Here is a 26738-nt window from a genome sequence, read left to right as displayed (position 1 = left end):
TACTCCTCATCTGGATTGTATCCTAACAAAAGCTACTCACAAGCATTGCCCTTCTATTGTTCATGACAGAAAGACACTTATTGTTAGTCTGGCTTTGAAACACAACGAGTAAGAAACGTTTCCAAAGGGCCGGTTCAGATGCGCATCTTGAATGAGACACCCCTTTCGTATATTTTTAGATGCTGCAATAAATAACAAACTGGGCCATGACAATGTCTTTGAGCCTGCTGATGCATCTACCCGCCTCCCAATGAGCAAACCAAACCACACAACTCTGGTGAAACACACATTACTTCCCAGAACCAAAGCTTTGTTCATGTTCTAGGCAGCCCACAGCCCATCTAACCCGGAATATTGACTCCTGTGGTGGCACACTGTCGGTATCCGCCATCATCCGCTTATAGGAACCCCATAGTCCTGACATCCTCCAAAACACCACTTATCACTCTTCTTGAATAGCGTAAAGGCATTCACACCGTGATGCATGGCCTGTCCATTAATCTCCACCACAAAAGGCGCCCATACCAAAGCCAAATCTCCATGCTTCCGCACCTGAGCGTGGTGAAGCTTTTCTTGCATGGTGATGCCGCTCTTGATCATGTTTTGTAGACGCCGTATGGACTGCTCCAATGTCATGGGCGCTGGCTCAGACGGTGGACGGTACAGAGTCACGCCTGCGTCTGGGAGGAACCATTCCTTCAGTGTATCCCAATCCGGATGAGAAAAGTCGTTGAGGAGTGCGTTGATGGGCTTCATAATATCCTGCTCGAGATGGGTCTCATCTTTTGGGTTGGGTATATCGATAGATCGTTCTGTAGACGCAAGACCCGAGACCTTCCATCGCCCTTGAGTAAATGCTAGACCAACGAGACCCTTCTTGTGGCTTATTATAGAACCATCATCCGCGCGGATAGACCAGCCCGTCCACACAGCGGCGAGTTTCTCGTGCACGAATATCTCCTGCGGTTCATCTATCGCCCAGTCGATTTGTTGTTTTGGTGACTTTTGGCCTGAGAATAAATCTCCAAGAGTTGTATTTTCCAAGGTATCGGGCGACGATTGAATGACGTAAGAATCTTGGATGAGATAATCGTGCGCGTATTGAGGGAGTTGATGATGCTTGGAGGAGAGGTTGAAGAATTCTGTTATAGCGGTCAAAATATCATATTTAGTATCTTGAGATGCGCTCATTTTATTTATCGATAAAATAAATAGTGAATTATTTCAATGCTTGAATCATGATGATCGATGAGATAAATACTGGGCTAAATACAATCTAAGGAATGCTGCTGATGACATGGCAACCAATAGTGATCAAGCCGGATATATACATCTCTAACTAGGCATTCTATTAACTTTCTATTTATCCTTTAAATACTCGAGTAAGCATTAAGTGCCAATTGTCCTCCCAAATGAGCATAAAGCACATTCCCGCCCGCAATCTTGCCCGTCTTGATCAAATCCATCATGCCCGCCAAACTCTTGCCCTCGTATACAGGATCCGTGATGAACGCCTCAGTCGCAGCTCCAAACCTCATGGCTTCGAGTGTTGTCTCGTCAGGGATACCGTACACCTTGGCGTTGTAGTTGGGGTCGAGGATCACGTCGTCGGCTGTGATGTCGTCCTCGCTGAGACCAATCTTTGCCGCCGTGTTCTTGGCGATGCGCAGGACTTGGTCGAATGTCTGCTGCACTTTGCCTGAAGCGTCGATGCCGATGATCTTTCGCGCGGGAGAACCGTTCTTCTTTTGCGCAAGCTTGAAGCCGGCGATCATACCGGCAAACGTGGAACCTGTCACGGCGCAGACGATGACGGTGTCGAAAAAGATGCCGAGTTCTTTCTCTTGCGCCTCAACCTCGAATGCCCAGCGCGCGAAACCGAGACCGCCGAGGGGATGGTCTGAAGCACCTGCTGGGATGTAGTAGGGCTTCTGGCCGTTGCTCTTGAGCTCGTCCTTGAGCTTGGCGAGGGTTGTTTTGTGCTCGATGCCGAATGTCGAAGGGTCGAGTCTCACGTCGCCGCCCATGAGTCGAGAGAGCTGGATGTTGCCGACCTTTTCATAGCCAGGGTCTTCCCAGTCAACCCAGTGCTCTTGGACTGTGGCGGCTTTGAGACCGAGCTTTGAAGCGACGGCTGTGACGGCGCGGGTGTGGTTGGATTGGACGCCGCCGATTGAGACGAGGGTATCGCATCCTTCGGCTTGGGCTTCAGCGGCGAGGTACCTGTCAAGTTAGTCTTCTGTCTGTTTAGAGAAGAGAATCAACATACTCTAGCTTTCGGACCTTGTTTCCACCATAGGCAAGGCCAGAGTTGCAATCTTCGCGCTTTGCGTAGACATTAACCTTTCCTCCGAGAGCAGCGGATATTCTAGGAAGAGGTTGAAGAGGTGAAGCTCCAAAGAGAAAGTTCTCTCTGGGGATGCTTGCAAAAGGCTCAGGAAGAGTGACGACAGTCATTTTGGATATAGAAATTGATATAGAACAAACAAGAATAATTCAGCTCCGAAAAGAGGACATGAGGATATTAAAATATCTCCCATCTCCTCCGTTGCCGGTCATTGATCATGAGAGCTATCGCGGGGCACGAATTACATGGTCCACATGGCGGGCCAAGACTCGAGACATTGACAGGGTTGATTGGATGGACGACATTGTAGGGCGCAAGATACACGAGGGGTAAAGATGAATGTCATGATGGGGAATCCTGCAAGACGAGTCAGTCTATGAATCGGTAGTAGATGTAGCTTCCGAGCCGACATGTTGTTTCGCTAGAGCACCAAGGGTCTTGTTATCTTTTCTATCCACCGACTATCCGGGGGAGATAAGCTATGGTCAGTCTAATTTAGATGAAGTGATAAGAGATTATAAAGTGGTCTTTTTCGTGGGGATACGGTCCACTGCGGACATGAATTAGTTGCAAGTTGTTGCTGGTTAAGATGGGGATGGGAATAAGAACAATTGTTCTAAAGGTTAGTGGAGAATAAGGCCCATCGGTAGTCTACAGCACTGTAGTTAGCCATCTGCCTCCTTGACATTGTACAGAGTAGACACGCAAGAATGGATCAGAAAAGTATGAAATATAACTCGGCCAGTTCCTTCAAGCATATCGTTCAAGCTGGAATATATATCTATGTATAGGTATCTCAGAATAGTCAGTGCTTGTTGCTGTTGGGACCAACTCCCCAGAACCAGCACGGCCAGCATCAAGACACGCTCGGGTTTAATTGAGAGCGATTTTTATCTTCAATAAAGTACAACCTCGACCTTTACTATCCAGGTCTACTATCATCATCTATCGGATTTATCTGGTTACCATTCCATATAGAGCTTCTAATTGGCCATGGTGCTATTGTAACAACGCCAAGATTGGCGAGGTTTCCTATTCGGGATACCAGAAGACAGGAGACGTCACCTAATGGAGAGACAGCATGTCGTTTACACTTCACATTATAATCAATAGTAGTATCCATTACGGGTATCGTATTCATAACTCATCATCCCTAGTCAACAACCGTCAACATCTCATACGCCTTGTGACTAATCGCCTTTTGCACAATCTTGAGAGGCGACATCTTGACCTTTTTGACCTTTTGCGTCACATTGCCCTCGACATCCTTCTCAACAACCACTTCCTCTTCTTCCTGCTCTTCCTCGAAGCCGCCTCCATCCAAAAACACCTTCAGAAGACCCTGGGAGTATCCACTGACGAGACATGTTCCATTCTCATCAGATTTAACAGGCTTGGGTGCAACTGGATCTCCAGACGTCTGGCCATATCCCGCTCTGCCTCCTGCAAGATTCCAAAAGACCAGCTCGGGCATGTCGTAGCCCGCAACTTCAAACTTGGCCTTGATGCGCTCATAAGAGGTATCCCAACCACCTTCAGCTTCATCGCCCGACTTTGGGGCATTGGACCAACTAGGAGCAGAGTATATTGAATCGGATGAATCACATGCATCGTTGAACTGCATGTCACTAAAGACAAACACCCGCTTGACCATATCTTCATTCTTCAGGTTGTTCCTGGTAGCCATTGGGAGAATTAAGTCTTCGAATACGGAAACGAAGTTGGTGCTCATACCCCACTCGGAACTATCCATGATGTTGATCTTCTCCGCCAGGGTCTTGGATAAATCGACCGTCTCGACCGAGGGATGAGAACTGAAAGTGATAAAAGCACCGGCGAATGGAGGCTTGGCCACTTCGGCAACAAGGAGAGAAAGACCGATTGCGGAATCCATCGGTGTAGTCTTGTCAGAGAACGTGGGAGAGTCCATGCTTCCAGAAACATCACAAACCGCAATACTCGAATCCATGGTACCAGAGTCCTTGATACGCTGGACAAGTGTGTTCCACTGTCCATCGAGTACTTTGGATTCGATCTGGGCAATCTTTTGATCCAGTCGGCTTGCACTTCTGGTGCCCTGTCGTACCTTGTGGATCAGGGTTGACGGCAACAGGGTGGCTCCAGAGATGTTTGCCTTTCCTTCAGCAACCTTGTCAAGGTACTGATCGAAGCGTTCAGCGTCTTTCTCAATGAACAGCTTGCTGTATTGGTTCATGGCGAGCGACGAGACTCGGTCGTACTTGATGTCTCCGTACCTGTTTTCCGTGATGGCACGTTCCACAATCTCGAGGTGCTTTCGGAGAGCAGACGTGTCCTTGCGGTACTCCTCACGAGCGAATCGAAGGTAGGTCTCGTGGTCGTCGGTCGGCTTCAGCTTCTCATTGTCGATTGTCTCTCGTGGGTACATGATTTCAGCAATGGTGCTGACGATCAAGGTGTGTCTGTCGTGGAAATGGTCATGCGAAGGAGCCCACTTGCCAGCGAACGAAATGGATCGCTTAGCCTTCTTATCGTCTCCTCGAAGGGCCCGAAGGTCCTTGTCTAGCTGTTCGGCGAATAGGCGAGCAACACTCAAGTGCAGGGCGCGATATATTGGGTCGCTCTTAAACATGGCTGTGGCAGTCTCATACCGAGTTGTCCTGGCTTCCCTTCTGACTTCCTTTGGATCAGACCGAGCTTTCTCTTTCTTGTCTTCGACTTGTGAGGTGGTGTTGATTCGTCCACTCAGGACTCCTCCGCGTCCGCGACTACCTCGAGCACCTCGTTGACCATTGGGCTTAGCGACAGACTTTCCTCGGATGATACCGGGATTCTCGCTGTTCAAAATTTCCTTGGGGTCATCGAGAACAGTGAGCTTTTTGTTGACTGCAAGCGCAAGGATGTTCAAAAGATCCTTCCAGTATCCGTGTGCGACGCCATTCCTGACATCGAACTTGGTAGTCTCGTCTTTGTTTTCGTCTTCAACGATAATGAGATCCTCGTCTTCCTTCTTTTCGGCCTTCTTCTCAATGATAGGCCGGCTCAGCCATCGCAAGTTGGTGATAAGGGTCATGGGATGATTCTGTGCCAGCCAGCCAGCACAGCGGTAGAGAGTAATCCGCGAGCTTTTACCGAGATGGATAGAGCGAGCGTTGAAGATGATTCTTAGAGTGGCGATGGGGTTTTCTCTCCAGGCGGCAAGCAAAAGTTCATTCAGGCGTGGGCCCGACACAACTTCCTCGAGTTCTTGGAAGAGATCGACAAGGGCGTTCTCGGTGTATCGATACGCCAAGTCTCCGTTCTCTGTCAACATCATACCTTGGAGGGTCTCTGATGGCTCCTCCTTTTGATAGTTGATCAACCCCTCCATGAAAGGATGCGACTCGGTGGGGATGGTTTCTGCTGGCTTTGAGTCTGGTGCTGTTTCACCAGAAACGTCCATAGCCTCTACGCCTTGACGAATCTCGGCTGAAGTAGAGTTGGAGACAAGAGTGAATGTCTCGGACTGGTCAGCGTCAGTCATGGCTTGATCTGGGCTGACTTCAGTTGTGGCGGCATCATCATGGCGCTGGGCAATCATACGACGGAGATGATCATCAAACTCAGCCTGAGGCTTCTTCACAGCATCGTCAAAAGGAAAAAGAACCGGATATGACGACTTGAGGAACCAAGGGACATCTGACTCTGTGGTGGAAGCCATGTTGTTGATGTGACAAGTAGAAACCTGTTGGAGGAAGAAGGATGGAGGTGGGATTTTGTGGTGTTATATAGTCTACGAGTAAAGTTAAAGTGAGTCAGATTCTGTTTGGGTTTCGAGTAAAGCTTACATTACCTGTAACTTCTCATAAGGCGGAGATGCATGGGGCTGAGTCTGGAACTTTGGAGCTCTGGATGCCTAGAGGCTGAATCCACGAAAGGCAAGATCCACATTGAATTGTGGATGTTGGTGTTAGTGCTCTGTAGTACAGGTTGGGGAATCGCCGAATAAGATGATCCAACCACCTTGGGGAGTTTCTAGGCTGTTGCGTGTCGAGCTAAGAGTCTGAGTTGATGGTTTTTTTCTTGATGAGCTTGGATAATGCCGTAGAATTCAGTGAAGCTGGCTACTGGGTAGCAGAAAAGTTAACCTCCCAAGTCTTAGGGCACAAAAATAAATAGCCGAAAGGCTATAGCTTTAGTAGCATAAGATATCCTGCTAGTTTCGTCTCTTGTGCTCTAAGCGGCTAACTTTTCTGATACCCTGAGGGCTGGTTAGGACAGTCGTATCTTGAATGGTGATCCAAACGTCACAGTGGATAGATCTGCTCGACTGCCAGTCCCTGTCCCTGCTAAATTGGTTGATCCTTGTCTAGTGTAGGGCATACAGGGATGATCTGAGCAACGGTGGGGTTGATGGTGCTAAAGCTCCCCGGTTGACTCACCCCGAATTGGTGCTCCGAGTGTAACGATTATTGGTTTGCCATTGATTTGTATATCGTCGATCGTATGTTTTGTATCCCTAGTTGTGAGACATGAACTGTTAGTCTATGATTGAATTCTCTGTTGGGACAATTGTTCTGGTTCTACTTCTGCTCTCTTAACGCTAGTATGCCGCTCTTCGATGTTGTCCGCGATGGACAACACTACAAAGGTGTCGAGCATAGTAGGACGGCATGCCCAAAGGTTTCGCTTTTGGGATTGTATCATCGCGAGATTCGATTGGTATGAGCAAGACAGTTGTGGAGGTTGTACAATGGGTTACTAATAATAGGTCAGTGGATCTGGTTGTAGCAAGGAACGAGTCTTCTCACGTGAGCCCGTTTCAACTTCATCTCTTCAACCCAATGGGACTCCTTCTGTCTTCCTCAATCTTCCTGCTCCTGAACTTGTGTTCTAGTTAAAGTTTAGATCCGTACTCGTTGTCGATGTCCAAATTCTCAAGTGGCGTGTTCAATTGCTATTTCCATCGCTCGTCAGTTCCGAGCTCAAGGTCTTTCTTTGTCGCCGACTCACCAGCTCATCCGATGTTCTTTGTCTTCCACAACTCGACTCCACATGTTTCTGTTCAGTTGTTCTCGGTGATATCGCTGATGATGGTTTAATGATTGCGGCCTTTAGCAGGCGGTCCTGCGGTAGTCGACTCTGTTGAAGAAAGCGCTTCAGCGGCTACTCCTGTCGTTTCGGATGCTGTTATGGCCAGCGACCTCTCCAAGGACTATTAACCTTGCCTCTGTGTAGAGGGTTTCCAGATATATACAGAGTTTGTCGAGTGATTTCACAACAGCCATGGCATAGTGCCTTCTCTGCTCGAGCAAGTGCTTAAGGGGCTATTCGTGCTGCTTCCATGGGTCGAATTTGCGCCTGGATAGGAACTCGAGAGTAATGGCCCCCTTCGACTTTCCCTGAATAGGGCTTACTCGATGTGTATGTGGTTCGAATGTAGTCGAGCGCCGGGCTTGCTCTACTAAACAAGTGCTTCAGGGGTTGCTTGTGTTGCTTTGTGTTTTGACTTTGCGTTCAGGGTAAAGATGGCCGGCAGGAACCCAGTATGGTGAGGTCTTTGCAAGTGTAGCTTTGGGTTGATGTGCATCGCTAGGTTCTTCGACTCGGTGGTAGTTGACGTGTGGTAAACACCACGGACGGAAACATGTGATACTGGCATGACAATATCGAGTTGGCGGTCTTGGGGCATCGCTATGACAAGGATCGGGGGTCTCTCTCGCCTTGGACCAGAGTGCGAACACATGCACGTTGGGATGCCAGTGCCCTACACAAAGGAGGACATCAAGGACGTCCCTACCATCCTCTCCAAGGAAGGCGAACTAGCAGAACGTTGCGGATCCTGCTTCTTTGAGTATACGGCAGACGAGTTAATTTACCATACTGATGCGGGCCCTACAACTTGTGAATAGGTAGACAATAGCAGGTACTACTGAAAAACTGGCAAAATGTTAGCAGACGGCAAAACCATGATTTAATATTAGGGTATACTGACCAGATTCTATTTCCTACCTTCTGTAAGAATAGCCATTAATGAGTCTGTCGAAAGTCCAAACTGATCAGAATGGCTAATTGTATTACTAAATATTCCTAAACAGTTATACTGGTACTAGAATAATAGAACAATACCAGTGTCGTGATTATCAATGCCCTGAATAGTCTTTATCTCTTGCCCCATCCCATTGAAATGTCCCTGCAATTCCACAAAACTGCTTCCATTGTCACTCGCGTCTGCTCGAACTGGTACCTGCAGGCACATACTCAACCCCCAAGCCCTAGCCATACTGCTAAATATCCACTCAGCGCAGCGCCGCGAGTCAAACTGAACCAAAACAACTTTCGCGAACATCCCGCTACCTACTAACGTAAGTCACCCTTGGGAACTATTACTCCCTCTCGCTCCTCACTTTCTCCCCTGAATGACGATGCATCGTTTACTGATAAAGTACCTAGTTCAAAACGATGGACCACTACATCAAAGAGACACGCAACGTAGTGACCAGGCGCCTTGGGCGCCAGCGTGATCAACTCAATGTAAGTTAAACAACTCTGCATGAGATATCCAGGGTCTAAACCGTTTTCTGACGCTCAAGGATCAGATGACGAGGAGAAGGATGGATACGGCCCGGGCGGGTGACATCGCCCGGGTCGTCAGTGATTCAGAGTCGAAACTAACAATGCTAGAGCATAGTTATTTGCTTAGCACCGCTGTGAGTGCCTTTCATCTTGACTCTTACAACATTACTGACCTCAACTCAGCATAACAGAAGAGCCTTTTTGTCCTCCCTTGCCGAACTTTGCCCCTACATTGACAACAACAACGACTCTACCATCCTTGGTGTCGCTCTGACCGCTGACTATATCAGCATGCCTCGTAACCTGTTCGACACTCCGGGCCTCGGTGGAATCACGGTCCCCTTGTCGTCACGAAGAGTGCTCCTCACTGGCCTACCTGGGTCGGCCACGGTTGCTCAGGTGGCCGGAGGAGTCGCCGGCATGGGTGGCATCATCAGCATTTTCGTTAACCGTGACCTCCGTACAGGCACGCTGCCCGGGCAGTTATCTGCCGTCGTCGAGTTCGTATTCCACACAGATGCTACAAGATACGTCCAGTTCGTCGAGAACCGTGGAATTTCTTTTGTGGATATCAAGGGGCTCCACCACTGGATTCAGGCAAAACACATTCTAACGCGTTCCAACCGAATTCTACCAATCCATCCAACAAATTTGGGTGTTGACGATAACGGATTATCAGGTCGATGCATTCGGCTTGAGGCATTCCCGATCACAGCCGTTTGGGCCCTATTCAAGGACTTTGGCGTTCGACACATTGCAAACAGCGCCATTGTGACCGAAGATGACGATGCAACTACAGGACACCTCCTTGTCGAGTTTTCCAACATTTTTGAGTCTACACGAATGTGCGGCCAACTACTTGGTGGCCGCTTTGACCCTTACCATCCGACTCCGGGCATGATTTCGCTTGTATGGTGTCCATGTGACCGAGATGTTGAGGAGATCGAATCAGACGAGAATTGCATCATCGCCCATGTTGATACCGACGAGGTAGAAGCCAAATGGAACCAGAGACCATACAACTGGACTCTACCAACCCAGTTCGGGAGGCCACTTATCACATCAACCCCAACGAGCCAGGAGGCTACTGTAACCATCCTTGGAGATGACGGGCAGTTGCGAAGTGTACCTCATACCGAAGTCACGGCAAGCATGAGAGCTAATGGCACAACCTATATTCTCCTCGGCGACACTATCTATGCAGGCCACCCAGTCACCCTCAACAATCCCCACGGAGTTCACAATCGCGTTTTCGGTCCGGCACTAGCTCAAATGAAAAAGCTGTATGTCCTGGCTCCCGGCTGGGAGAGTTTTTGGGACGAGTTGTCCAAAGCTCAGGGCATCAACATCCGGGCATTCTATGAGTACGCCAGAGTGGCGTTCCTACGACGACTTGAAAACCAGCTTCATGGCCGGCCCGACTGGGACGCAGGTGGTATTCTGGAAAACACAGACACACCGGCCATCATCCTCTCCTACTCTCGCCCACATTTGTTCCGAAAGGTGGTCAGTACAACTGAATAATCATTCCCGCCCCTATCTCAGCCTATGTACACTCGGGTCTACACACTTCATGTACCAGCATCGACATAAGACCTTGGAAGGTTTCAAAGAAACCGATACCGTCTTATCACATGGGTCGTCCTCTTATTAGGCACACACGACATACGAACATGGACAGAAATTGGAAGGTTCTTTTGGAACCGATACCGTCTTGTCAAATTGAACCTCCTCCTAATCTACCGCACCTTTATCATCGCACAAAAGAAATTGGACGAATCGATACAGACTCGATACCATCTTACTCCCCGATGAATCTCCTATTTCGTCTCCCTCGCTTGCACAACTGCCCACGACCACGAGCGTTTTATCACGAATCGACCCCGTCTTGAGATCCCTACATTTGATCATATCAGGCGCATTATACCCCCAGACACTCAACATTACATTTTTTCGACATTGCACTAATTGAAACGGACATGTATCCGTAGAACTTTGGTCTCATCACCCTTCCCCCTTTCCTATTCTTCAGATTCTCGTTTTTCTCCTATTTTCTGCCGGTCAATCGACTGCATCAATAGGGCGATTCTCATTTAAATAGCAACAAGTTTTTGTTTTAATCATGGGTATCTCTAATGCTATGTTCGCCGTGAGTGTCTTTTGTAAATAATGACTTGACGCCTCGCCAATGTAAAAGCATGCCTCAGTGTAAAAAGGCCTCCGCTTATCCAAACTCCAAAACATTTGCACTTTTCTCCTCCTATGTAATCATCAGAGATCTAATCCGTTTCCAACCCACGTCTTGACCCGGCTCTTCTTGGTCGGTGGTTCCTCTACGATAAAAAGCTCGTCTTCATCTCGCTCTTCCTCCTCAATAGGCGCTTCATCGTACTGCGGCATAGCAAGCTCGTCCTCTTCAAGTCCTTCAAAGGCCTCGGTAACGCTCCTGTACTGTTTCGCCGCGATACCCCACGATAATGTCGTCTGCTTCATGGATTTCCTGGATCTATATGAGGGCGCCACAGGGGGTCGTGTAGTGGCTGGCTTTTTTGGCTTCTCTTCCTCGGAGCGTTTCCTCTTGCGATTCTTGAGATACCTGCGTACAAGCTGATCTGGCAAGTTACTTTCCGGTTCCCAGGTTGGGTTCTGATCTGGAGGCCAGTCCCCTTCCCAGCGAACTTTGAAGTAGCGCACGAGACCTGCTTCTTCGGCCTCGTACATATCCATACCCTCGATACGCTTGACTTCCCAGTCTGGCTCCTCTTGTTCATCTGGCTCCTCTGACTCTTCCGGCTGCAATACCATTGGCGTCTTCGACTCGGGCTTTGGTTGCTTTTCAGATTTTGAATTTTTCAAGGATTTCTTTTTCTTCTTCTGCACTGAAGCAGCCTCCTCGATAAGCCTTGCCGTCGCAGTTCTTGGTTCAGGATCAGGTGTCTCAACGCCTGAATTCGAGTACGTAGATGTTCCTTGTGGTGACCAGACTGATTCAGAAGCTGACTCTGCACCTTGCAGGCCGTTGAATACGCCATCCAATGCTGTTTTCTTCTTGGGCCGATCTGTTTTCCTCTTCCCCTTGGTTGCTGACTTGATCGCGGTTACTTTCGGTGTACTTTGCCGAGACGAACTCGCCTCAGATGAAGAAGACTCGAATTGTCCAATAGGGGTGTGGTTTTGCGATTTATGATACGCAGATCCGGAATCACGCAAATTATCAGCCAGCGCACCAGCGCGTGCACTCCCAAAGTCATCTGAATCGCCTCGATCATAGATTCCTTGGTCATCAGTCTCGCCAGTTGTCTCCCACTGCAGTTGCGCCGCTGGAGTCGCATCTTCATCCGATAGTCCCTCAAAGTCTTTTAATCTGTTCTTCGTCGGCGTGGCTATCGTCATGGCACCTCTCTGTACAGCATTGTCGTCTTCATCCGGCACCGCAACAACAGCAGTTTCTATCTTGCTGTGTTTAGGTGGTCTTCCACGTCTTTTTGGTTTAGGCGCATCGCTAGTCTGCTCTTGTTCCTTGTTAATCTCCTGCTCCATCTGTTCCTCAGTGTTTGCGAATTCCCACTCCTCCAACTCTCGCGGCGAGACGTATTCCAATATGTCCATGGCAGGAACTAGTAGTTGCGCCGCGGGGAGATCATGCCAGGCCACACTATATGTCATTCGTCTGGGCAAGGGATTTCCATCTGCAGCTAAACCGGGCGAGGGCAGTATGATTCTCTCGAGGATGTAAGCTGTCGAGTCTTGTGGTGGGAGCAAGCTTATGCGCTGCAGTGCTGGTCCCTTCCCGGGGATATAGTCTTTTCGTCTCGACGGAACATGTACTGCTACTCGCGACTTTTTAGGTTCGTGTGGCTTTCGCTTTTTCGGGCTCGCTGGCTCAAGCTGTTGCTGAAACGTCTCCATCGCGTCTTCGATAGATCGAGTCCTGTGACCCGCGTCGCCAGAAGTAAACCGTGTGTGAAGTCGTCGCCAATGCGAAAGAATGCGTCTTGACCATTTAAAATTATGACCAAAAGACCAGTTCGGAGAGGCAATGTGTCATCTTTTTCGTACGTCAAATAACTGTTGTGTCGACTTCTAATCCGACGCGGCGTGGATTTGAGGTTAGTAGTCTGAGAGCTGCAACTTTAACGTATTAAACAATGACTAAGCCAACAAGGGTCTCAACAAAAGCTTATTAGAAGGATAAAGAAAAATAATAAAGAAATAAAAATATAAAGAAAAAGAATTGTTCTAATTTTAATACTTTATAAATAGAATTAATTGCATAGTTAATCATAGAACTAATGCTATAGCATCTTATGTAGTAATATACCCTTTATAATATTTTAGCTTTAATTCTTATATAGCCCGGCCTATTTAGGGGGTAGACCGGGCTATAGCTACTCCGACTGACCTCTTACAGCGGCAGCGCTTAACGGCGTCTAATCAAGCGCCAAACTTTTCCATCGGCCATGAGATCACGAACACAGCTCTACCCGAGCTTCAACATCCCCACGTCACACCAAAAATTGCCGACTGCACAACGACATTCTTCAATCTCCACTCCATCATTACTCAATTAATTTTGGTCTTCTCTTTTCAATTGACTTGAGCAAATTTATTCGCCATGGCTTCTCCGCTAAAGACATTCGTCTTGCGCATGCCTGCGACAGGTCTCGTGCGATCGTCTCCGAAAGCTTCCTTCTCGACTATCTCTGCTGCTCGTCCCGCATCATGCCTCTCGCGCTCGCCGTTCCGAAAGCAATGCTTCAAGCCCGCAATCTCGATCAACAAGTCCTTTTCCCGCGCCGTCTCGGATAAGCCTCAACCGGAAACTGTCCAGGCCACACCACAGCCTGCGCCCAGCAATGTCCTCCCCCCTCTGGACTGGAACAGCTTCTTCAAGCTGCGAGTTAAGCGCCGACGATACCAGATGCTCTTCTCCATCACCAATGGAATCTTTGCCGGTAGCGGAGGAGCCATATTCCTCTCGACGGGCAGTGCGGAACCGATTATTTCTCAGATCCCTCTCGATCCGTTCATGACGCTGGGACTTATGACGCTCGCGTTTTCGGGACTTGGATGGTTGAGTGGTCCCAGTGTGGGAAACCAGGTTTTTTATATCCTTAACCGTCAATGGAAGAAGCAAATGACCCAGAAGGAGGCTATCTTCTTTGAGCGCATCAAGAGGAACCGAGTTGACCCCACCAACTCGAGCGCCAACAACCCTGGTAAGTTTTTTCCCCGGCTAATTTTCTTTACAACTAACGTCATCTAGTCCCTGATTTCTACGGCGAAAAGATCTCAAGCGTGGCTGGATACCGATCATGGCTAAAAGATCAAAAGGCATTTAACAAAAAGAAGACTGCCAACTTTGTGTAATCGAACAAAATTACATATCAACTTACTTGTTGACTGTCAAAACAAAACGAAGGATGTAATGGCTGGCCCCAGGTTTTGCAGCCCGGTTTAACACGGGCGTTGTATGTGTATCATTAAAATCTCTTATCCAATACGACTATCCCCTTTTCTTTTTACATATTTTGGTACGAATCTATATGAAAGGTACAGTAGGATCGACAGTGTCTTTCCATGACTTGATTCCGCCAGAAATATCACCAATGAATCGCTCTCCGTTCTTTCCTATGCCCAGCGTCTTGAGTTTCTGCGCAGCGATCTGCGAATCGTTTCCAACTCTGCATACCAGGTATATAGGTGTAGATGGTGATAGATCGCTTGGCCAACCTTCGGGTGTGGTTTCTCCACGAGCGCTCATGAAACGACTGATGGGGATGTTGATTGAACCTGAGATGTTGCAGAGATCAAAATGCTCCTTTTCTCGGACATCAACTAGCAGAGTCTCCTTGTCCCCTGACTTTGAAATCATCTCATACTCCTTTGGTGTCACTCTCTCGTCGGGTTTGAGTAATTGAACTGATCGTCTGACACCGCAAAACTGGACATAGTCCATTGATGTCTTGAGCTCCTCCAGTGTCAATCCCTTCTCATCACCACAAGCCAAGCAGGTCTTTCTTTTACCTCTCATCCTGACAGATCGGAACGGTGTGTCTGCAGTGCCAGTAAAGAGCAATAGCATGGGTGTCTTTGCCTCTCCATGTATCTCGAGATCACCTCTTAAGATCAACTTGATTGTCTCAAGAGCCTGCAAAACACCCATTGTACCGACAATAGGTCCAATGATGCCGCCTTCGCCACATCCTACCACACTGTCTGGGGGCGGGGGAGTTGGAAAGACACAGCGGTAACAAGGGCCTTTTCCAGGAGGGTTGTTGAGAATGATTAGTTGACCAGAGGTTTGGAATGCAGAAGCCGACACAAGAGGCTTTGATAGAAGAACGCAAATATCTGAAATGAGATAGCGAGACGTAGGATGATCAGTACAGTCTAGTACCAGATCATATTCCGACACAATATCCTGAGCATTCTGAGGCGTAAGATGAGTGTTGTACGCATTATAAGTTATCGTCGGGTTAAGCCTTGATCGTTAGTCAACTGCCTTTGTACTAGAAGGGAATCTCACTCTTTAAGATACGTGATTGCGCTCTGAACCTTGCTCATGCCCACACGGCCCGTCGAATGCGCAATTTGGCGATGTAAATTCGAAACCTCGACTTCATCACCATCAACAAGGCCAATCGTTCCGACGCCTGAGCCAGCTAGGTATGCCGCAGCAGGACATCCCAAACCTCCAGCGCCAACAAGTAGTACCCTGGCCTTTCGCAAACGTAGTTGACCTATGGCCGTCAGTTTCATACGATGATGCGATTGATATAAAGTTCACCTTGAAGCCCGAAATTAGGGACAATCATTTGTCTGCTGTAGCGCTCATACTCGTGGTTGTCGAGAGGCCATTTCCATGACTCTTTGGTTTCAGTCTCGCGAGCTGCGGATTCTGCGGCAGCGAGTTGGGAGCGTAGATCCGCGAGCTCAACTTCTCGCTTTTCGATTTCGCTCCGGAGTTTATCAACAGTCTCCATGGTTAGTATGACGATATCATCAAGGTGGATGTAAGTTCAAAGTTATGAGACATTACGGAAAGACATGATTAACCCCACTATGATGATGGTCACTTTTCACCATGGAACAATTAAACAATTAATGGTGTTGAAACAAGATGCTTATTAAATTACATGACTGAAGCTCTATCTAATGTAAAATTCATCACAATCTAGATATTTAGGTATTCAGTCTTTATTTTACATGAAGTCAAGCATCATTGCCCCTCCATATCGTCTCGGTGTACCCCACCACCTCGGTGAAGCGCCACTCACCGAAAATGTTTCCATCAAATCTTCAACACCAACCCTGTCGATCCCCAATCCCTCACTTACATCTTCCAACCACAATTCAAAATGGTACAGCCCTCCTCCATATACTGCAAACACCAACTAACACACCCAGGCTCCTCTACCACCCGGTCTCAAAAAGCCCTCGGCTCGCACCCTCCGCCACCAGCGCGTAACAGGCCAAATCCATCCCCAAGCACCCCAAAAAGTCTTCCGCGACGACGCCGCCGTCACAGATTCCTTCCTCTCCAGCAAGCGCGACAAGCGCCTCATCAAGCACTCCTCCTTTGTATCCCGCATCCAGTCCGCGCGCATCTCAAAGTCCACCAAGCGTCGCCGTCCCTCCAAGAAGCTCGCCGCCACGCTTGATGGTCTAGCCGATGCGCTACCAGAGCTGGAGGGGGCTGATGCAGAGCAGCAGGGAAAGATCCGACACAAGAGTTTGAAGAGCAAGAGGGGTGCGCTGAAGAAGAAGGAGAGGGTCGTCAAGGGTGAGATGGAGAGGTTTGGAGTTAGTATGGCGAGGTTGACGGCGCAGGAGGAGAAGGTTGTGCCTCAAGACGAAAAGATGGACGATGAGGAGAAAAAGGCTGTTCCTGCTGCTACTGCAAATCGATGGGCTGCGTTGAGAGGATACATTTCTTCAACGATGGAGCAGAACCCTGCTTTTGCTGGAAAGGATTGAATCAACCGACGAGAAGAGAAAGATACCAAAAGCATTGCGATTCGGAAGTTGTTAGTCAAGAGGCGCAAAAGTGCATCATTGCATGAATCTTGGGCGTTTTAGGAGTCATACCTCGTCAGTTTGAATTGCAAATAATCTACATTCTACCAGACATGCACATGCATCGCATAAACCGGCAGTGGTTTAGTGGCTTGTAAAAATATCAGATCAACTTCAGTCAGGATATAGCCTAAGAGCCTGCTAATACTTCGTCTAATCTGATTAAGTGTACGTAACGTGCTAAAAGAACATCATAGTTATTCTTCATAGGCTATGCTTAGCACTCGATACTGTATCTTTTCCCTATCCTAACCAACGCCTCAGTCGCTAACTCGCAAACCCCTTGCATTACTTGATATCTGGGGATAAAGATGATAAAAGCCAATAATAAAACATCATGAATGCGCGTACTACTCCCGTCGCTATCATGATGGCACATCTCCTCGTTAGGTACTCGCTAAGTACTCTTCGCTGCCACCAACGCCATGTAGCAAAAGCAAATGAAAAAGTAATCGACCGTGAACGCACAGCATCCTTCATAAATTGCATTACAATAGTAGAACAGGCACTTGTATCAGCGTGTTTGGATCACCTTGCGACTCTGAGGCAAAGCTGTTGTGAGGTTGGAAGGCCGCTTGCTCCGGATTTTGACAGGGGTAGAAGGGCTCGGAGGGGGGACCCGGGTCTCTTTGGTGATTCGGTCAGGCTTGCATGTGCGAGGACCAAGTGTGTTTGAGGTCGATCGAGTGTGCCAACCCTGGGGGCGCCCAAAGTCTCTCATTCCCTTCCAAGGAGGCAAAGTCCGTTTGGGAGAAGTCTTGACCGGAGTAGAAGTCTTGGCAGGAGAAGTCTTGGTAGTAGTAGAAGTCTTGACAGGAGCATCCTCGTCGCGTGGGCTGTCTTCCTTGACTCGAGATCTCGTTACCCGCTGGTTCGCGGTCGGTTTCGCGGCCACTTTCTTGGTAGCATCCGCTTCTGTCAGAAGCTCTTTCAAGAGATCCTCAAATTCTTCGCAAGAGCCAAAGCAGTCCGTTCTCTATTCAATCCGCGGTGGTGTCTTGTTTGAAAACGGGCTGGCGCTTCGTCTATTGATTGTTAGATATGCCTTGCAGGTAACAGTAAAAATACTCACGATCGTCGTCGCTCTCCTTCCTTACGGAGATTCTCAATTATTCGCATCATCTCTTTGCGGCCGCCGTAGCTATCGACCATTTTTCCGCCCATACTCATAGACACCTTCTCGCGAGCATTAGCGCAGAGAAGGCGCTTGACAAGGAGATGTCGCATCAAGAGGCAGACAAAGACACCACAGTCGCTGCCATTCTCCTGCTGAGGGCAGTCATCAAGGTTGATGAATCGCAGAGGTCGTCCGAGAATGTTGGCAAGCTTGCGTGTAGCGACATTGGCTTCGGAGTAGTTGGCGCCGCCAAGCGAGTCATAGTGAAAGGCCACACCATCGAGGGTCGAGACAAGAAGCAGTGACCAGTGGCTACCGCCCTCAGCGACACTCACATTACGATTGTCGTTGATGGGTAGGAAAACATGCGTGACCTTGGAGAAATCGGGGAGAGCAGACTGGATTGATCGAGTGTCGGGTTCCTTCATGAGAAGAAATGTCATGCTAGGACGGAGCAGAACGATGCGAGCCTGGGGATACTTGGGAAGAGTTTCGCGCTCGAGATACTCCTCCCAGAAAGCGATGTTGTTGTCGGTCAACCAGTCATGCTTGAGAGCCTTGATGTCTTCGGCAGTCAAGAGAACATCATAGTAGCTGAGGTAGGGCTTCTCAGGAGCGAGCTATGAATTCAAGGCGTTAGCGTCAACGCCACTGGGACAAGTTGCATTCCATGCTTAACCGATCAACGCGCATCTTGACGATGATACATTAATGGCAGGCATTTGCGCATAAGTAATGCGGGGTTGTACATACCGAGTCGCCAAAGTGGCGGGCCATCCTCTGACGAAACGGCATCCTGTTTTTGGTAGCTGTAGAGGATGTTGAAGAAGTTGACGACGTAGAAGAGCGAGGTGTTATTTCTGTGGACAGAGTCGAGTCTGCAGGCGTTGCCTCGTAATCGGAGTTTGCGGTCAAGGTTGTTGAGTCCGTAGTGTCAGCCGAGCTTGAACTGCCCGGACGTGATCGGCGACTCCGGAAAGTGAGTAAACCGTGCAAGCGGCTATCAAGGCAGGGATGTTAGATGATGATCGGTAGACGAATTGAAAGAAAAATATTGGTACAGCGAAGTTGCAATTATGGATTGTGAAGAAGTTGAAGTGCGAGAAAGTCAAAGTGCAAAGAAGAAAAGACTTTGAGAGGGAAGTAAAGTAAGTTGCGACTGCAAAAGTGACTGAGCGGTGGGTGGCAGTATAAGTGATTAACAAGCAGACAATGGGCAGAGAGGGCAAGGGCGGGGTCAACAATAGACCTAGGCAGCGTAGAACAATAGAAGGGGAATTTCATACACAATAGACTCTTCAAAAAATCGAGTTGGTTTGAGGGTGGAAGCGCAGTTTATGATAATCAAGCAAACGCGGAAAACGGTTGGGGAGTAAAAAAAAAAAACAGTGAAGAGTGAGGAAGAAAAAAAACTGGAGCGAGGGCGGTGCTTCTGTTCTGCGTCTGCGTCTGCTCTGCATCTCGTTTGCGCGTCCCCTTCGACTCGCGGGAGGCTCAGCCCGTGCATAGAAGCGAAGCCAAGCCCGAATGCGGGGCAGGTCTCAGAGGAAAAAGAGACGAAATTAGTCAAACAGCCCAGGACGCTTAGACCAGGTTTCCTAGGCTGTTTATTTTTGTAGTCCACTTTCTACCCACTAGGCAGCACGGCACTGAGCACTAGCGTCAATGCCCTGGAGGCCCCCGACACTCCGTGTAAGCGAGCTAGACTAGACATAGGCCCTGCTAATTGACGGACTGTCACAGGCATGCGGACGAAAGCCAGCAGAGTCAAATGACGACAATACTTTGTGGTCATCCTCACTCAAGAGAAACACTCGTTCTCAAACAAACGGAAACAGATGAAACCAAAACAATAAAACAAAACAGTCAAAACAAAACACTTACCCGTGCCCATGCCCTTGCTCTGTAATATGCCTCGCTTCGTCAGAGCCCATCATGCCACCCAAGTTTCAAAGCTGTAACAAAAAATAAAAGTCAAAAAAGGTTGTCCAGGGGTCTAGATATGTATGAGCGTTGTTGGCGAAAGGTAAAACGGCCGTTGCGCGAACGTGTCAAAAAGCGGACAGAGAGAATTATTGTAAAATGATTCGATGAATGTGAGATTATGAATACGAATATTAATCAACGTATATTTATCGCAAGGTCTTGATTCTTATATGATGCATTCGGACTTGGGAATGACACCGTCCGCGCCACAGAGTTAGCTACGTCACCCACACCATCGGCGTCATCGTCAACTCCGCCCGCAGCGCATACCAGTCTCTGTACAACATCACTAGCCACGCAGTTCAAGGGATAAACGGTCAATCATCGCTATAATTATCTCTAATTATACTCTGTACCAGATAAGCATATCCGCACAGATGCTGGTTCTCAACCATCTCGTGGTTATATCGCATCGATACTCCATGTCTCGCCCTCTCGATTGCCAGTATCTATCAAGACTCCCACCATCAAACTCATAGTCTTCCCATTTAGTCTAGCCTCAACGAAAGCGGTAAAATCCCCATTCATCCGTTCATCCCCACAAGCTTGCTGTCACCGATCTCAAACCTTGAATTGCTCCATCTCTATGCTCTCTAGCTCTGTGGCCAGCTGGCAGCATTATCTGGATCAGTAATACCGAGTTGACGTGTGGACTAGTCATCGCGAAAACACTTGTCAATAAATACTATCGTCAATTGGCCTGCTACATGAAACTCTTGCCGACTGATCTGCCAGATGTAAATCTTGACCCATCAACTAATCCATTTTCATCCCTGTTTGAACCCTGATTTTCCTTGCTCCATTAAACTCCACAGCTAGCTCCATGTTGTCTGACACGTCAAAAATACCCTACACTAGATAATCATAACCTCATTCATCATTCACTTCATCTCGATGTTCCGTCAATCGTCCATGAAGAGCACGTAAACTTGTTGTCGCCTTTTGAAACAGATGACGGCGTCTTGCCAGCGTCTCCTCCAATTTGTGCCTAGCCTCCTCTTGCGCTTTACCACGCTTGTCGAGGGCAGCTTTGATTGACCGCGAGCCGCGGACAAATCTTTCAGCATCTTTCTTCCATGTTTCTCCAAGTTGCTTCTTTTCATGCAAGTAACGCCGCTTAATCTTTTCCACGGAGTCGATACCGTTCTTTCGATAGGCATCTGCCCCTTCGTAGATGGTCGCTTCCCTGGTTTGGAGATGACCAAGTAGAGTCTGGGCAGTATGTCAGTATCGCGTTCATGAAAATAATCATGAATCGCACCTTGACAAGTCCATGCAGTTTCTCTTCCACCTCATCGCTCGGACCCTTCGGGCGTGTTGATTCAGCGAGCTCTTCTTCGGGGGTCATGTCAGGTTTCTCATCATGAACTTCAGGGGATGATTCATCTCGCCCTTGGAGAGAGGCCATGATCTGAGCGTGCAGATCTTGATTGTGTCCACTGGCTTCACGTCGCCACCGTTTGTCACTAGATCTTTCCTGTTGCTGCAATTTCTCTTCAGCAACTTGGGCTTTGACAGGCATTGATTCTGCAGCTTCTAGACCTGACAGATAATCTTGCTGCAGTACTTTGTGTTGAGGATATGGGGACACCTAGTCCGCACGGCCCCGTAAGCGTTGAGATCTCCTATATCCTGACGCCTGCTTGTTGCTGTGTGACACTGCTGGGTGTTGAGCATCGTCTTTATTCCTGGAACTTGTTCCGAGCGACTGAGCTTCTATTTCAAGCGGCAAAGGGCTCCTGGCCTGGCTGACGCTGAAACTTCGTGATCGCTTCATAACCTTGCGGAGCGGTTTGGAGGTATCAACCACCGGATCCCTCGTAGATGGTGGCCTCTTCAGAACATTCAATTTGGAGGCATGACGTTGGGCAAGGGCATGTGCATCACGGGCTAACAAAATCTCTCCTGGGCCAATCCTAATCGGCCTCTCTCGGTTGGTTCTCTCAAAATCAGCTTCGACCTGATTCTGAGGGTCAGCCCTGACAAATATTTTCTTGTTCTGTGCCGTGAATTGTCTCCCAGTCTGACTGAAAGGTTGCATAGGCTTGGGAATCTCTTGTCGTGCAGCAACGATTCGTTCTTTCTCGTTTCGAGTAACACTCAATGGCTCCACAGGGTCAACAAGCGATTGTCTTTTGGCTTGTGCAACGGTATCTGGACGGGCCTCTTCAGGAGAAACTTCAGTTGGGTCAGTAGCTGGAACAAACTCATCGTCATCGTATGGTGATGAACTGTTACGACCACTCGAAAGTACAATCGGGTCATCGGTTGACCCTTGAGTATTACCATGGTTGACTATCTCTTTTTCTTTCGAGGGTGGCAACACAGGTGCCGTCTCCTCCTTTACCTTTGTTCTTGTCGTTCTCTGGCTCACTGCAGGCGAGATCTTCTCTTTCGGCTCTACTGGAGCAGCAGCTGGAGAGCCGTTGCTGTTCGCTTCGTCGACTTTATCCGGGCTTTGCTGATTAAGTCGACCTCTCAAAGCTGACTGGCGTGTAATTCTTTGAGAAATTGCTGGGGCTTTTTGTCCGGCTTTTGGAGTAGTTTTCGAAATAGCCTTTGGGGAGGTCTTTGAAGTAGTCTTCGGAGAATTCTTTGATGTCCTCTTTGCAACAGTTTTGGGCGAAACCTTCTTCGCAGGCTTGGGTGTAGGCTTCGTTGCGTTGGTATCAGGCGAGAGAGAGGCAGCATAAGCTTGTATCATGCCTTCTACCAAGGACGGGCGCGCAGGCTGGAACTGGGGCGACGAAGGATCTATCATTTGATTTGTCTGTGAATTGAATCTCAAGGGAGGTTTAGGTTTTTGCTTCCGCCGTGTTCCACTTGTCGTTGCCTCGACTGACGCAGGGGCTGGCTTGGGAGATTCTTGCACTTGTTTGGCATTTTTCGCTGGTTTTTGGCGCCCTACAACAGGTCTGGGCGGAAACGAGGATGGCTCTTCCTCGACAGATCCAACTTCTTCTTCTAGAACTCTGATAGAGGCTTTGGCCTTTTCTGAAGAATCCGTAGCCTTGCCCTTTTTGGTAGATTTCCGTGCTGACTTGGGCTTTGCAGTCTGTTTCTCTGCGGCAGCTTGTTCCTCTCGGTCCTCTGGTACTGGAGTGGTATCATATAGCTCGTCTTCCGGTAAGTGGTCCCCGGGAACATCTAATGATTCGGGGATGGTGCTTGGTAGGTCAAAGACAGTGTTGTACTTGGGCATATCATCAGCCGCTTGGGATAGTGTGGTCTGTAGTGGATAAGGCGAACTTCGCCGGGCGGTAGTTGCTGTTTCTGAAAAGTCAACTAAAGGCTGTACTTTGTTGGTTAAATTTCCTGAAATTAGCTGAGATGGTAACGGCTGGGTACTAGGAAGCTTCCCCGAACCCGATTTCTGGCTGGAAGAGTCGTCGAAATGCGAATCAATAGGGGTGCTTCGGCGGGTCGAGGCACCCTCAGATTCAAAGACTTGCTTGTTACGTCTGATTAAATCTTCATCATCAACGTCGTCGTCATATTCATTGGCTGACTCTTGCGGCTGAGCGCTGGGAGGCGGTTCGTGGTTATTGTCCACTTGGGGAGACTGTAAGTGTCGACTTGTCGGGGTAGTATCGAGTTGCCCAATCTGATGCGTCTGCGACTGACGTCTTGCACGCTTATCAGGCATCCCGCCCCTTCGCGTTTGCACCATGACGGAATAAACTCTGCCCGAGTGTTAGAAAGTGAGAATCTAGTAAATCACTGCGTTGCACAACACCGCAACCACTGACTTGTAGTTCCTGAAGCTTTTGTTTGACACCAGCTATTGCGGGCGAGTAGCCACTTTAAGAGTAACGATAACAAATCGTGAAGTATTTGAGCGTCAAGAAGTGAATAGTAGAATAAAAGATGAAGAAACTCGGAGATCTGAGGTTGAGGATTTGGGAAAGAACATCACATTGAGGCAGGAGCAGAGAATAGGAAGGAGCCTACGCTTTTATTGCCTGCCTTGAACCTAAACACAAATAATTTCTATATCTAGGAGCCTAAATAGAATAAAAATTTCTTTCACTTGAAGTTAAAGTTGATATCTGAATGTGTTTTTAAATGTCTAAATCACCATTTCAGCTGAGTGTTCTCGGGCGTGCCCTACGATGAAACTCAAACTGCTGATGACCTACCATTGATGAAGAGATAAGATCCAGCATCATCTTATGTCCAAATTGAGCTCGACACTCGATCCCATTAAAAAGATTGCTTTATCATCAATCATGCAGTCGGGACACCGCTTTGTGCGAACCCCGACGGTCCGGGATTAATGATAATAAAGGCAAGCGGACTTTGCGGACTCTCGGACGAGCCAAAAGTACCCATGTCTCCCTCTGCGCGTGACATTATTCAGCAATATACTTTCCTCCGCTCCGATGGAATCTATGACCCGCTCCATCACGATGGACAATTTCATCTATAATTCAACGAATCCCATGAGTTGATCTCTAGTTCGTTGTTGTTTATCTCGCGTTTTCTCTACAGGTCTTATTTTCGGACATTTAACAGGAACACGACCTAGACATCTGTGTACCGCGTGTCACCCGGTGTAAGCTGACAGCTACTGCGCCAGCTCCCTAAGACGCCATGTCCAACCAAACAGCTCCCAGCGAAGCTGCTAACAAATCTCGACTCGCCGTCTTATTACGCAAACTCAGCGCTCTCACGCAGCGGCCCGAACCGAAGAAGTACCCGTCGATTGCTTCTATTCCCTACACGTCAGCCGAACGTCTAGCGCAAGCTGCTGAAGATTACGTTGTCGATCGCGATCATCCAGCTCCAAAGACCTACCTCTACCTCGCTTATGGATCCAACCTCGCCGCCGAGACGTTCCTGGGCGTGCGTGGAATCCGTCCGCTTTCGCAAGTGAACGTTTCAGTGCCGACATTGGAGCTCACGTTCAGTCTGCCCGGAATACCCTATCGAGAGCCATGTTTCGCAAATGTCGACTACCGAAAGCTTCCTGACAAGCCAAAGCTGCCCCCAAAGGTGCCGATTCCACCTTTCGATCCCCCACAGCCACCTCACTCGGAGTCGATGAAGTGGGATGAAGGTCTCATTGGCGTGGTATACGAAGTGACAGAGCAAGATTACGGCACCATCATCCGCACTGAGGGTGGTGGAGCGGGTTACAAGGAGATCGTCGTACCTTGCGTTCCCCTGCCACCAAAGGTCTCGATCCCTGAGAAGCCATTCCCAGACATCCCCAGACCCTTTATGTCACGAACGCTTTTTGCACCTCAGATTCCCGACAAGGATCTGCCAGATGACCCTCGCAAGAAGAAGTGGTGGTATCCAATCTTGGTTGCACCTCCGCGTGAGTCTGGTTACGCAGAAGCCAGCGCACGTTACCTCAATCTCATCAAGGATGGCGCTAAGGAACATGAGCTTCCTGACGGATACCAGCGTTGGCTGCATTCACTGCAGCCTTACACGATAACGACTTTGCGACAGAGAATTGGAGCATTTCTGTTTTTGTTCTTTAGCGGCCTTTTCTTCGTCACCATTATCATGATGTCCAAGGTTTTTGCTGATAAGTCTGGCAAAGTACCTCAATGGCTAGCTGTCACCATGACTGTGACGTTCAATGTGACGTGGATGATTTACGACAAGTTCTTTAAGCCTGTTTTTGGAAACGGCGAGAGAACTGAGGAGAAGGACACACGAAAGCTGTCTACTCGAGTGCGATCCATGTCCGGTGGTATGCTTGATCTTTATCCATCGGCAGACGAGGAGAAGGCAGCATTGTTGAAGGCGCTGAATGTAAACAACTGAGGCGGGTTGAGATGTGGTTGTATCGAGTCGAGATGGATTGAGGATATTGTTTTGTATTGTACTAGACTGCAGGACAGGTGTTCCATACATAACAATAATTGACCATTTAGTTGAATAATATGTACCATTTAATAATGTCGGGATTTGTGCTGACATCGTACACGGGTGAAGGGATACCAGTTGGTTGGGGTAAACTGTCAACGGCTACATGTTGTTGAGCATTCTCTAGCGTACCTACCTGTCGCCAATGCAACGATACATCCTCGGCAGCAATTAATATCGTGATATAAGGAAACAGACTCTTGGCGACGATAGCTTCAATATTTATCAGTTGATTTAGACTTGTATTTCTTTACTCTTGACATGTGCCGTCACGCGACCGGGGTCGGCCCGCGGACTTTCGATGGGGCCAGGGTTCTACGGGAGCTGTTCCTGGATTGCTGATGCATGCATTTTCGCCCCTTGTTCCGTACTATCCTTGTTCGTTGAAGTTTTGTTCGACATGTGAAATCCCACTAAAGGTACAAGTTATTGCCATGTGATTGTGGGTGAAGTTGAAGTTATGATATCAACATTTCCTGTGATGTAGAATACAATTAGACATTGTTTACATGTCATATATCCAACTTGGACTAGAAAATAGATAGCTCAATGGAGCTGCAGGCACTACACCAACTGAGTACTCCCAAGCATGTGAAAAACGACCCCTCGGCGCAGGCAAAGACGAGATTGCTTCAGCTCCATTATCACGGATATCAATGGGGTTTTGATGGGACGCTTTACCCTTCGAAGCAGGCGGTGTCACGTACATGTTTCTGCCATGCGTCATTGTGGCTTGCTCCAGGGTTCAACAACCTGGAAAGCTGCTCCAGTCTTTCGGACATCAGCTCTAGT

General features: G+C 48.4%; 11 protein-coding genes across 11 annotated transcripts; 4 read left to right on the top strand and 7 right to left on the bottom strand.

The window, feature by feature from the left end:
- Positions 1-390: 390 nt before the first annotated feature.
- FGSG_12670 (uncharacterized protein) lies at positions 391-756 on the bottom strand (the record flags this gene model as incomplete). Its single annotated transcript, XM_011325214.1, has 1 exon — positions 391-756. The coding sequence occupies one exon, from the start codon at positions 754-756 to the stop codon at positions 391-393; it is 366 nt and encodes a 121-aa protein (XP_011323516.1).
- Positions 757-1330: 574 nt separating this feature from the next.
- FGSG_12669 (1-aminocyclopropane-1-carboxylate deaminase) lies at positions 1331-2457 on the bottom strand (the record flags this gene model as incomplete). Its single annotated transcript, XM_011325213.1, has 2 exons — positions 1331-2223; positions 2270-2457. 2 exons carry the CDS (start codon positions 2455-2457, stop codon positions 1371-1373), a joined length of 1041 nt encoding a protein of 346 aa, XP_011323515.1. The 3' UTR covers positions 1331-1370.
- A 1043-nt stretch (positions 2458-3500) lies between these two features.
- Positions 3501-5923, bottom strand: FGSG_05032 (uncharacterized protein; the record flags this gene model as incomplete). The annotated part of the gene is made up of 2 exons (XM_011325212.1): positions 3501-5831; positions 5909-5923. 2 exons carry the CDS (start codon positions 5921-5923, stop codon positions 3501-3503), a joined length of 2346 nt encoding a protein of 781 aa, XP_011323514.1.
- A 2844-nt stretch (positions 5924-8767) lies between these two features.
- Positions 8768-10405, top strand: FGSG_05031 (uncharacterized protein; the record flags this gene model as incomplete). Its single annotated transcript, XM_011325211.1, has 4 exons — positions 8768-8839; positions 8905-8955; positions 8990-9015; positions 9073-10405. 4 exons carry the CDS (start codon positions 8768-8770, stop codon positions 10403-10405), a joined length of 1482 nt encoding a protein of 493 aa, XP_011323513.1.
- Positions 10406-11152: 747 nt separating this feature from the next.
- On the bottom strand, positions 11153-12421 carry FGSG_05030 (uncharacterized protein; the record flags this gene model as incomplete). Its single annotated transcript, XM_011325210.1, has 1 exon — positions 11153-12421. One exon carries the CDS (start codon positions 12419-12421, stop codon positions 11153-11155), a length of 1269 nt encoding a protein of 422 aa, XP_011323512.1.
- Positions 12422-13496: 1075 nt separating this feature from the next.
- FGSG_05029 (uncharacterized protein) lies at positions 13497-14251 on the top strand (the record flags this gene model as incomplete). The annotated part of the gene is made up of 2 exons (XM_011325209.1): positions 13497-14100; positions 14148-14251. 2 exons carry the CDS (start codon positions 13497-13499, stop codon positions 14249-14251), a joined length of 708 nt encoding a protein of 235 aa, XP_011323511.1.
- Positions 14252-14423: 172 nt separating this feature from the next.
- Positions 14424-15867, bottom strand: FGSG_05028 (uncharacterized protein; the record flags this gene model as incomplete). Its single annotated transcript, XM_011325208.1, has 3 exons — positions 14424-15366; positions 15411-15624; positions 15672-15867. 3 exons carry the CDS (start codon positions 15865-15867, stop codon positions 14424-14426), a joined length of 1353 nt encoding a protein of 450 aa, XP_011323510.1.
- Positions 15868-16231: 364 nt separating this feature from the next.
- On the top strand, positions 16232-16988 carry FGSG_05027 (uncharacterized protein). Its single transcript, XM_011325207.1, has 2 exons — positions 16232-16245; positions 16292-16988. Exons 1-2 carry the CDS (start codon positions 16243-16245, stop codon positions 16859-16861), a joined length of 573 nt encoding a protein of 190 aa, XP_011323509.1. The 5' UTR covers positions 16232-16242; the 3' UTR covers positions 16862-16988.
- Positions 16989-17069: 81 nt separating this feature from the next.
- On the bottom strand, positions 17070-19423 carry FGSG_05026 (uncharacterized protein). Its single transcript, XM_011325206.1, has 4 exons — positions 19364-19423; positions 18831-19077; positions 18033-18697; positions 17070-17985 (listed from the first exon to the last, which is right to left on the bottom strand). The coding sequence occupies exons 2-4, from the start codon at positions 18870-18872 to the stop codon at positions 17937-17939; spliced, it is 756 nt and encodes a 251-aa protein (XP_011323508.1). The 5' UTR covers positions 18873-19077; positions 19364-19423; the 3' UTR covers positions 17070-17936.
- A 1510-nt stretch (positions 19424-20933) lies between these two features.
- FGSG_05025 (uncharacterized protein) lies at positions 20934-21471 on the bottom strand (the record flags this gene model as incomplete). Its single annotated transcript, XM_011325205.1, has 2 exons — positions 20934-21275; positions 21325-21471. 2 exons carry the CDS (start codon positions 21469-21471, stop codon positions 20934-20936), a joined length of 489 nt encoding a protein of 162 aa, XP_011323507.1.
- A 3106-nt stretch (positions 21472-24577) lies between these two features.
- Positions 24578-25844, top strand: FGSG_05024 (uncharacterized protein; the record flags this gene model as incomplete). Its single annotated transcript, XM_011325204.1, has 1 exon — positions 24578-25844. The coding sequence occupies exon 1, from the start codon at positions 24657-24659 to the stop codon at positions 25842-25844; it is 1188 nt and encodes a 395-aa protein (XP_011323506.1). The 5' UTR covers positions 24578-24656.
- Positions 25845-26738: the final 894 nt, after the last annotated feature.

The sequence above is a fragment of the Fusarium graminearum genome, chromosome 3, assembly GCF_000240135.3.
Source record: "Fusarium graminearum PH-1 chromosome 3, whole genome shotgun sequence".
In the NCBI taxonomy this organism is placed as follows: Eukaryota; Fungi; Ascomycota; class Sordariomycetes; order Hypocreales; family Nectriaceae; genus Fusarium; species Fusarium graminearum.
This window is presented reverse-complemented; position numbering and strand designations above follow the sequence as displayed.

Excerpts from the sequence above, each read along its gene's own strand:
- FGSG_05026 (XM_011325206.1), bottom strand. The coding sequence starts at position 18,872 with ATGCCGTTTCGTCAGAGGATGGCCCGCCACTTTGGCGACTCG. Across the intron at positions 18,698-18,830 it reads CCCGCCACTTTGGCGACTCG|CTCGCTCCTGAGAAGCCCTA; the intron begins GTATGTACAACC and ends TTGAATTCATAG. Across the intron at positions 17,986-18,032 it reads GAAGGAGAGCGACGACGATC|ACGAAGCGCCAGCCCGTTTT; the intron begins GTGAGTATTTTT and ends AACAATCAATAG.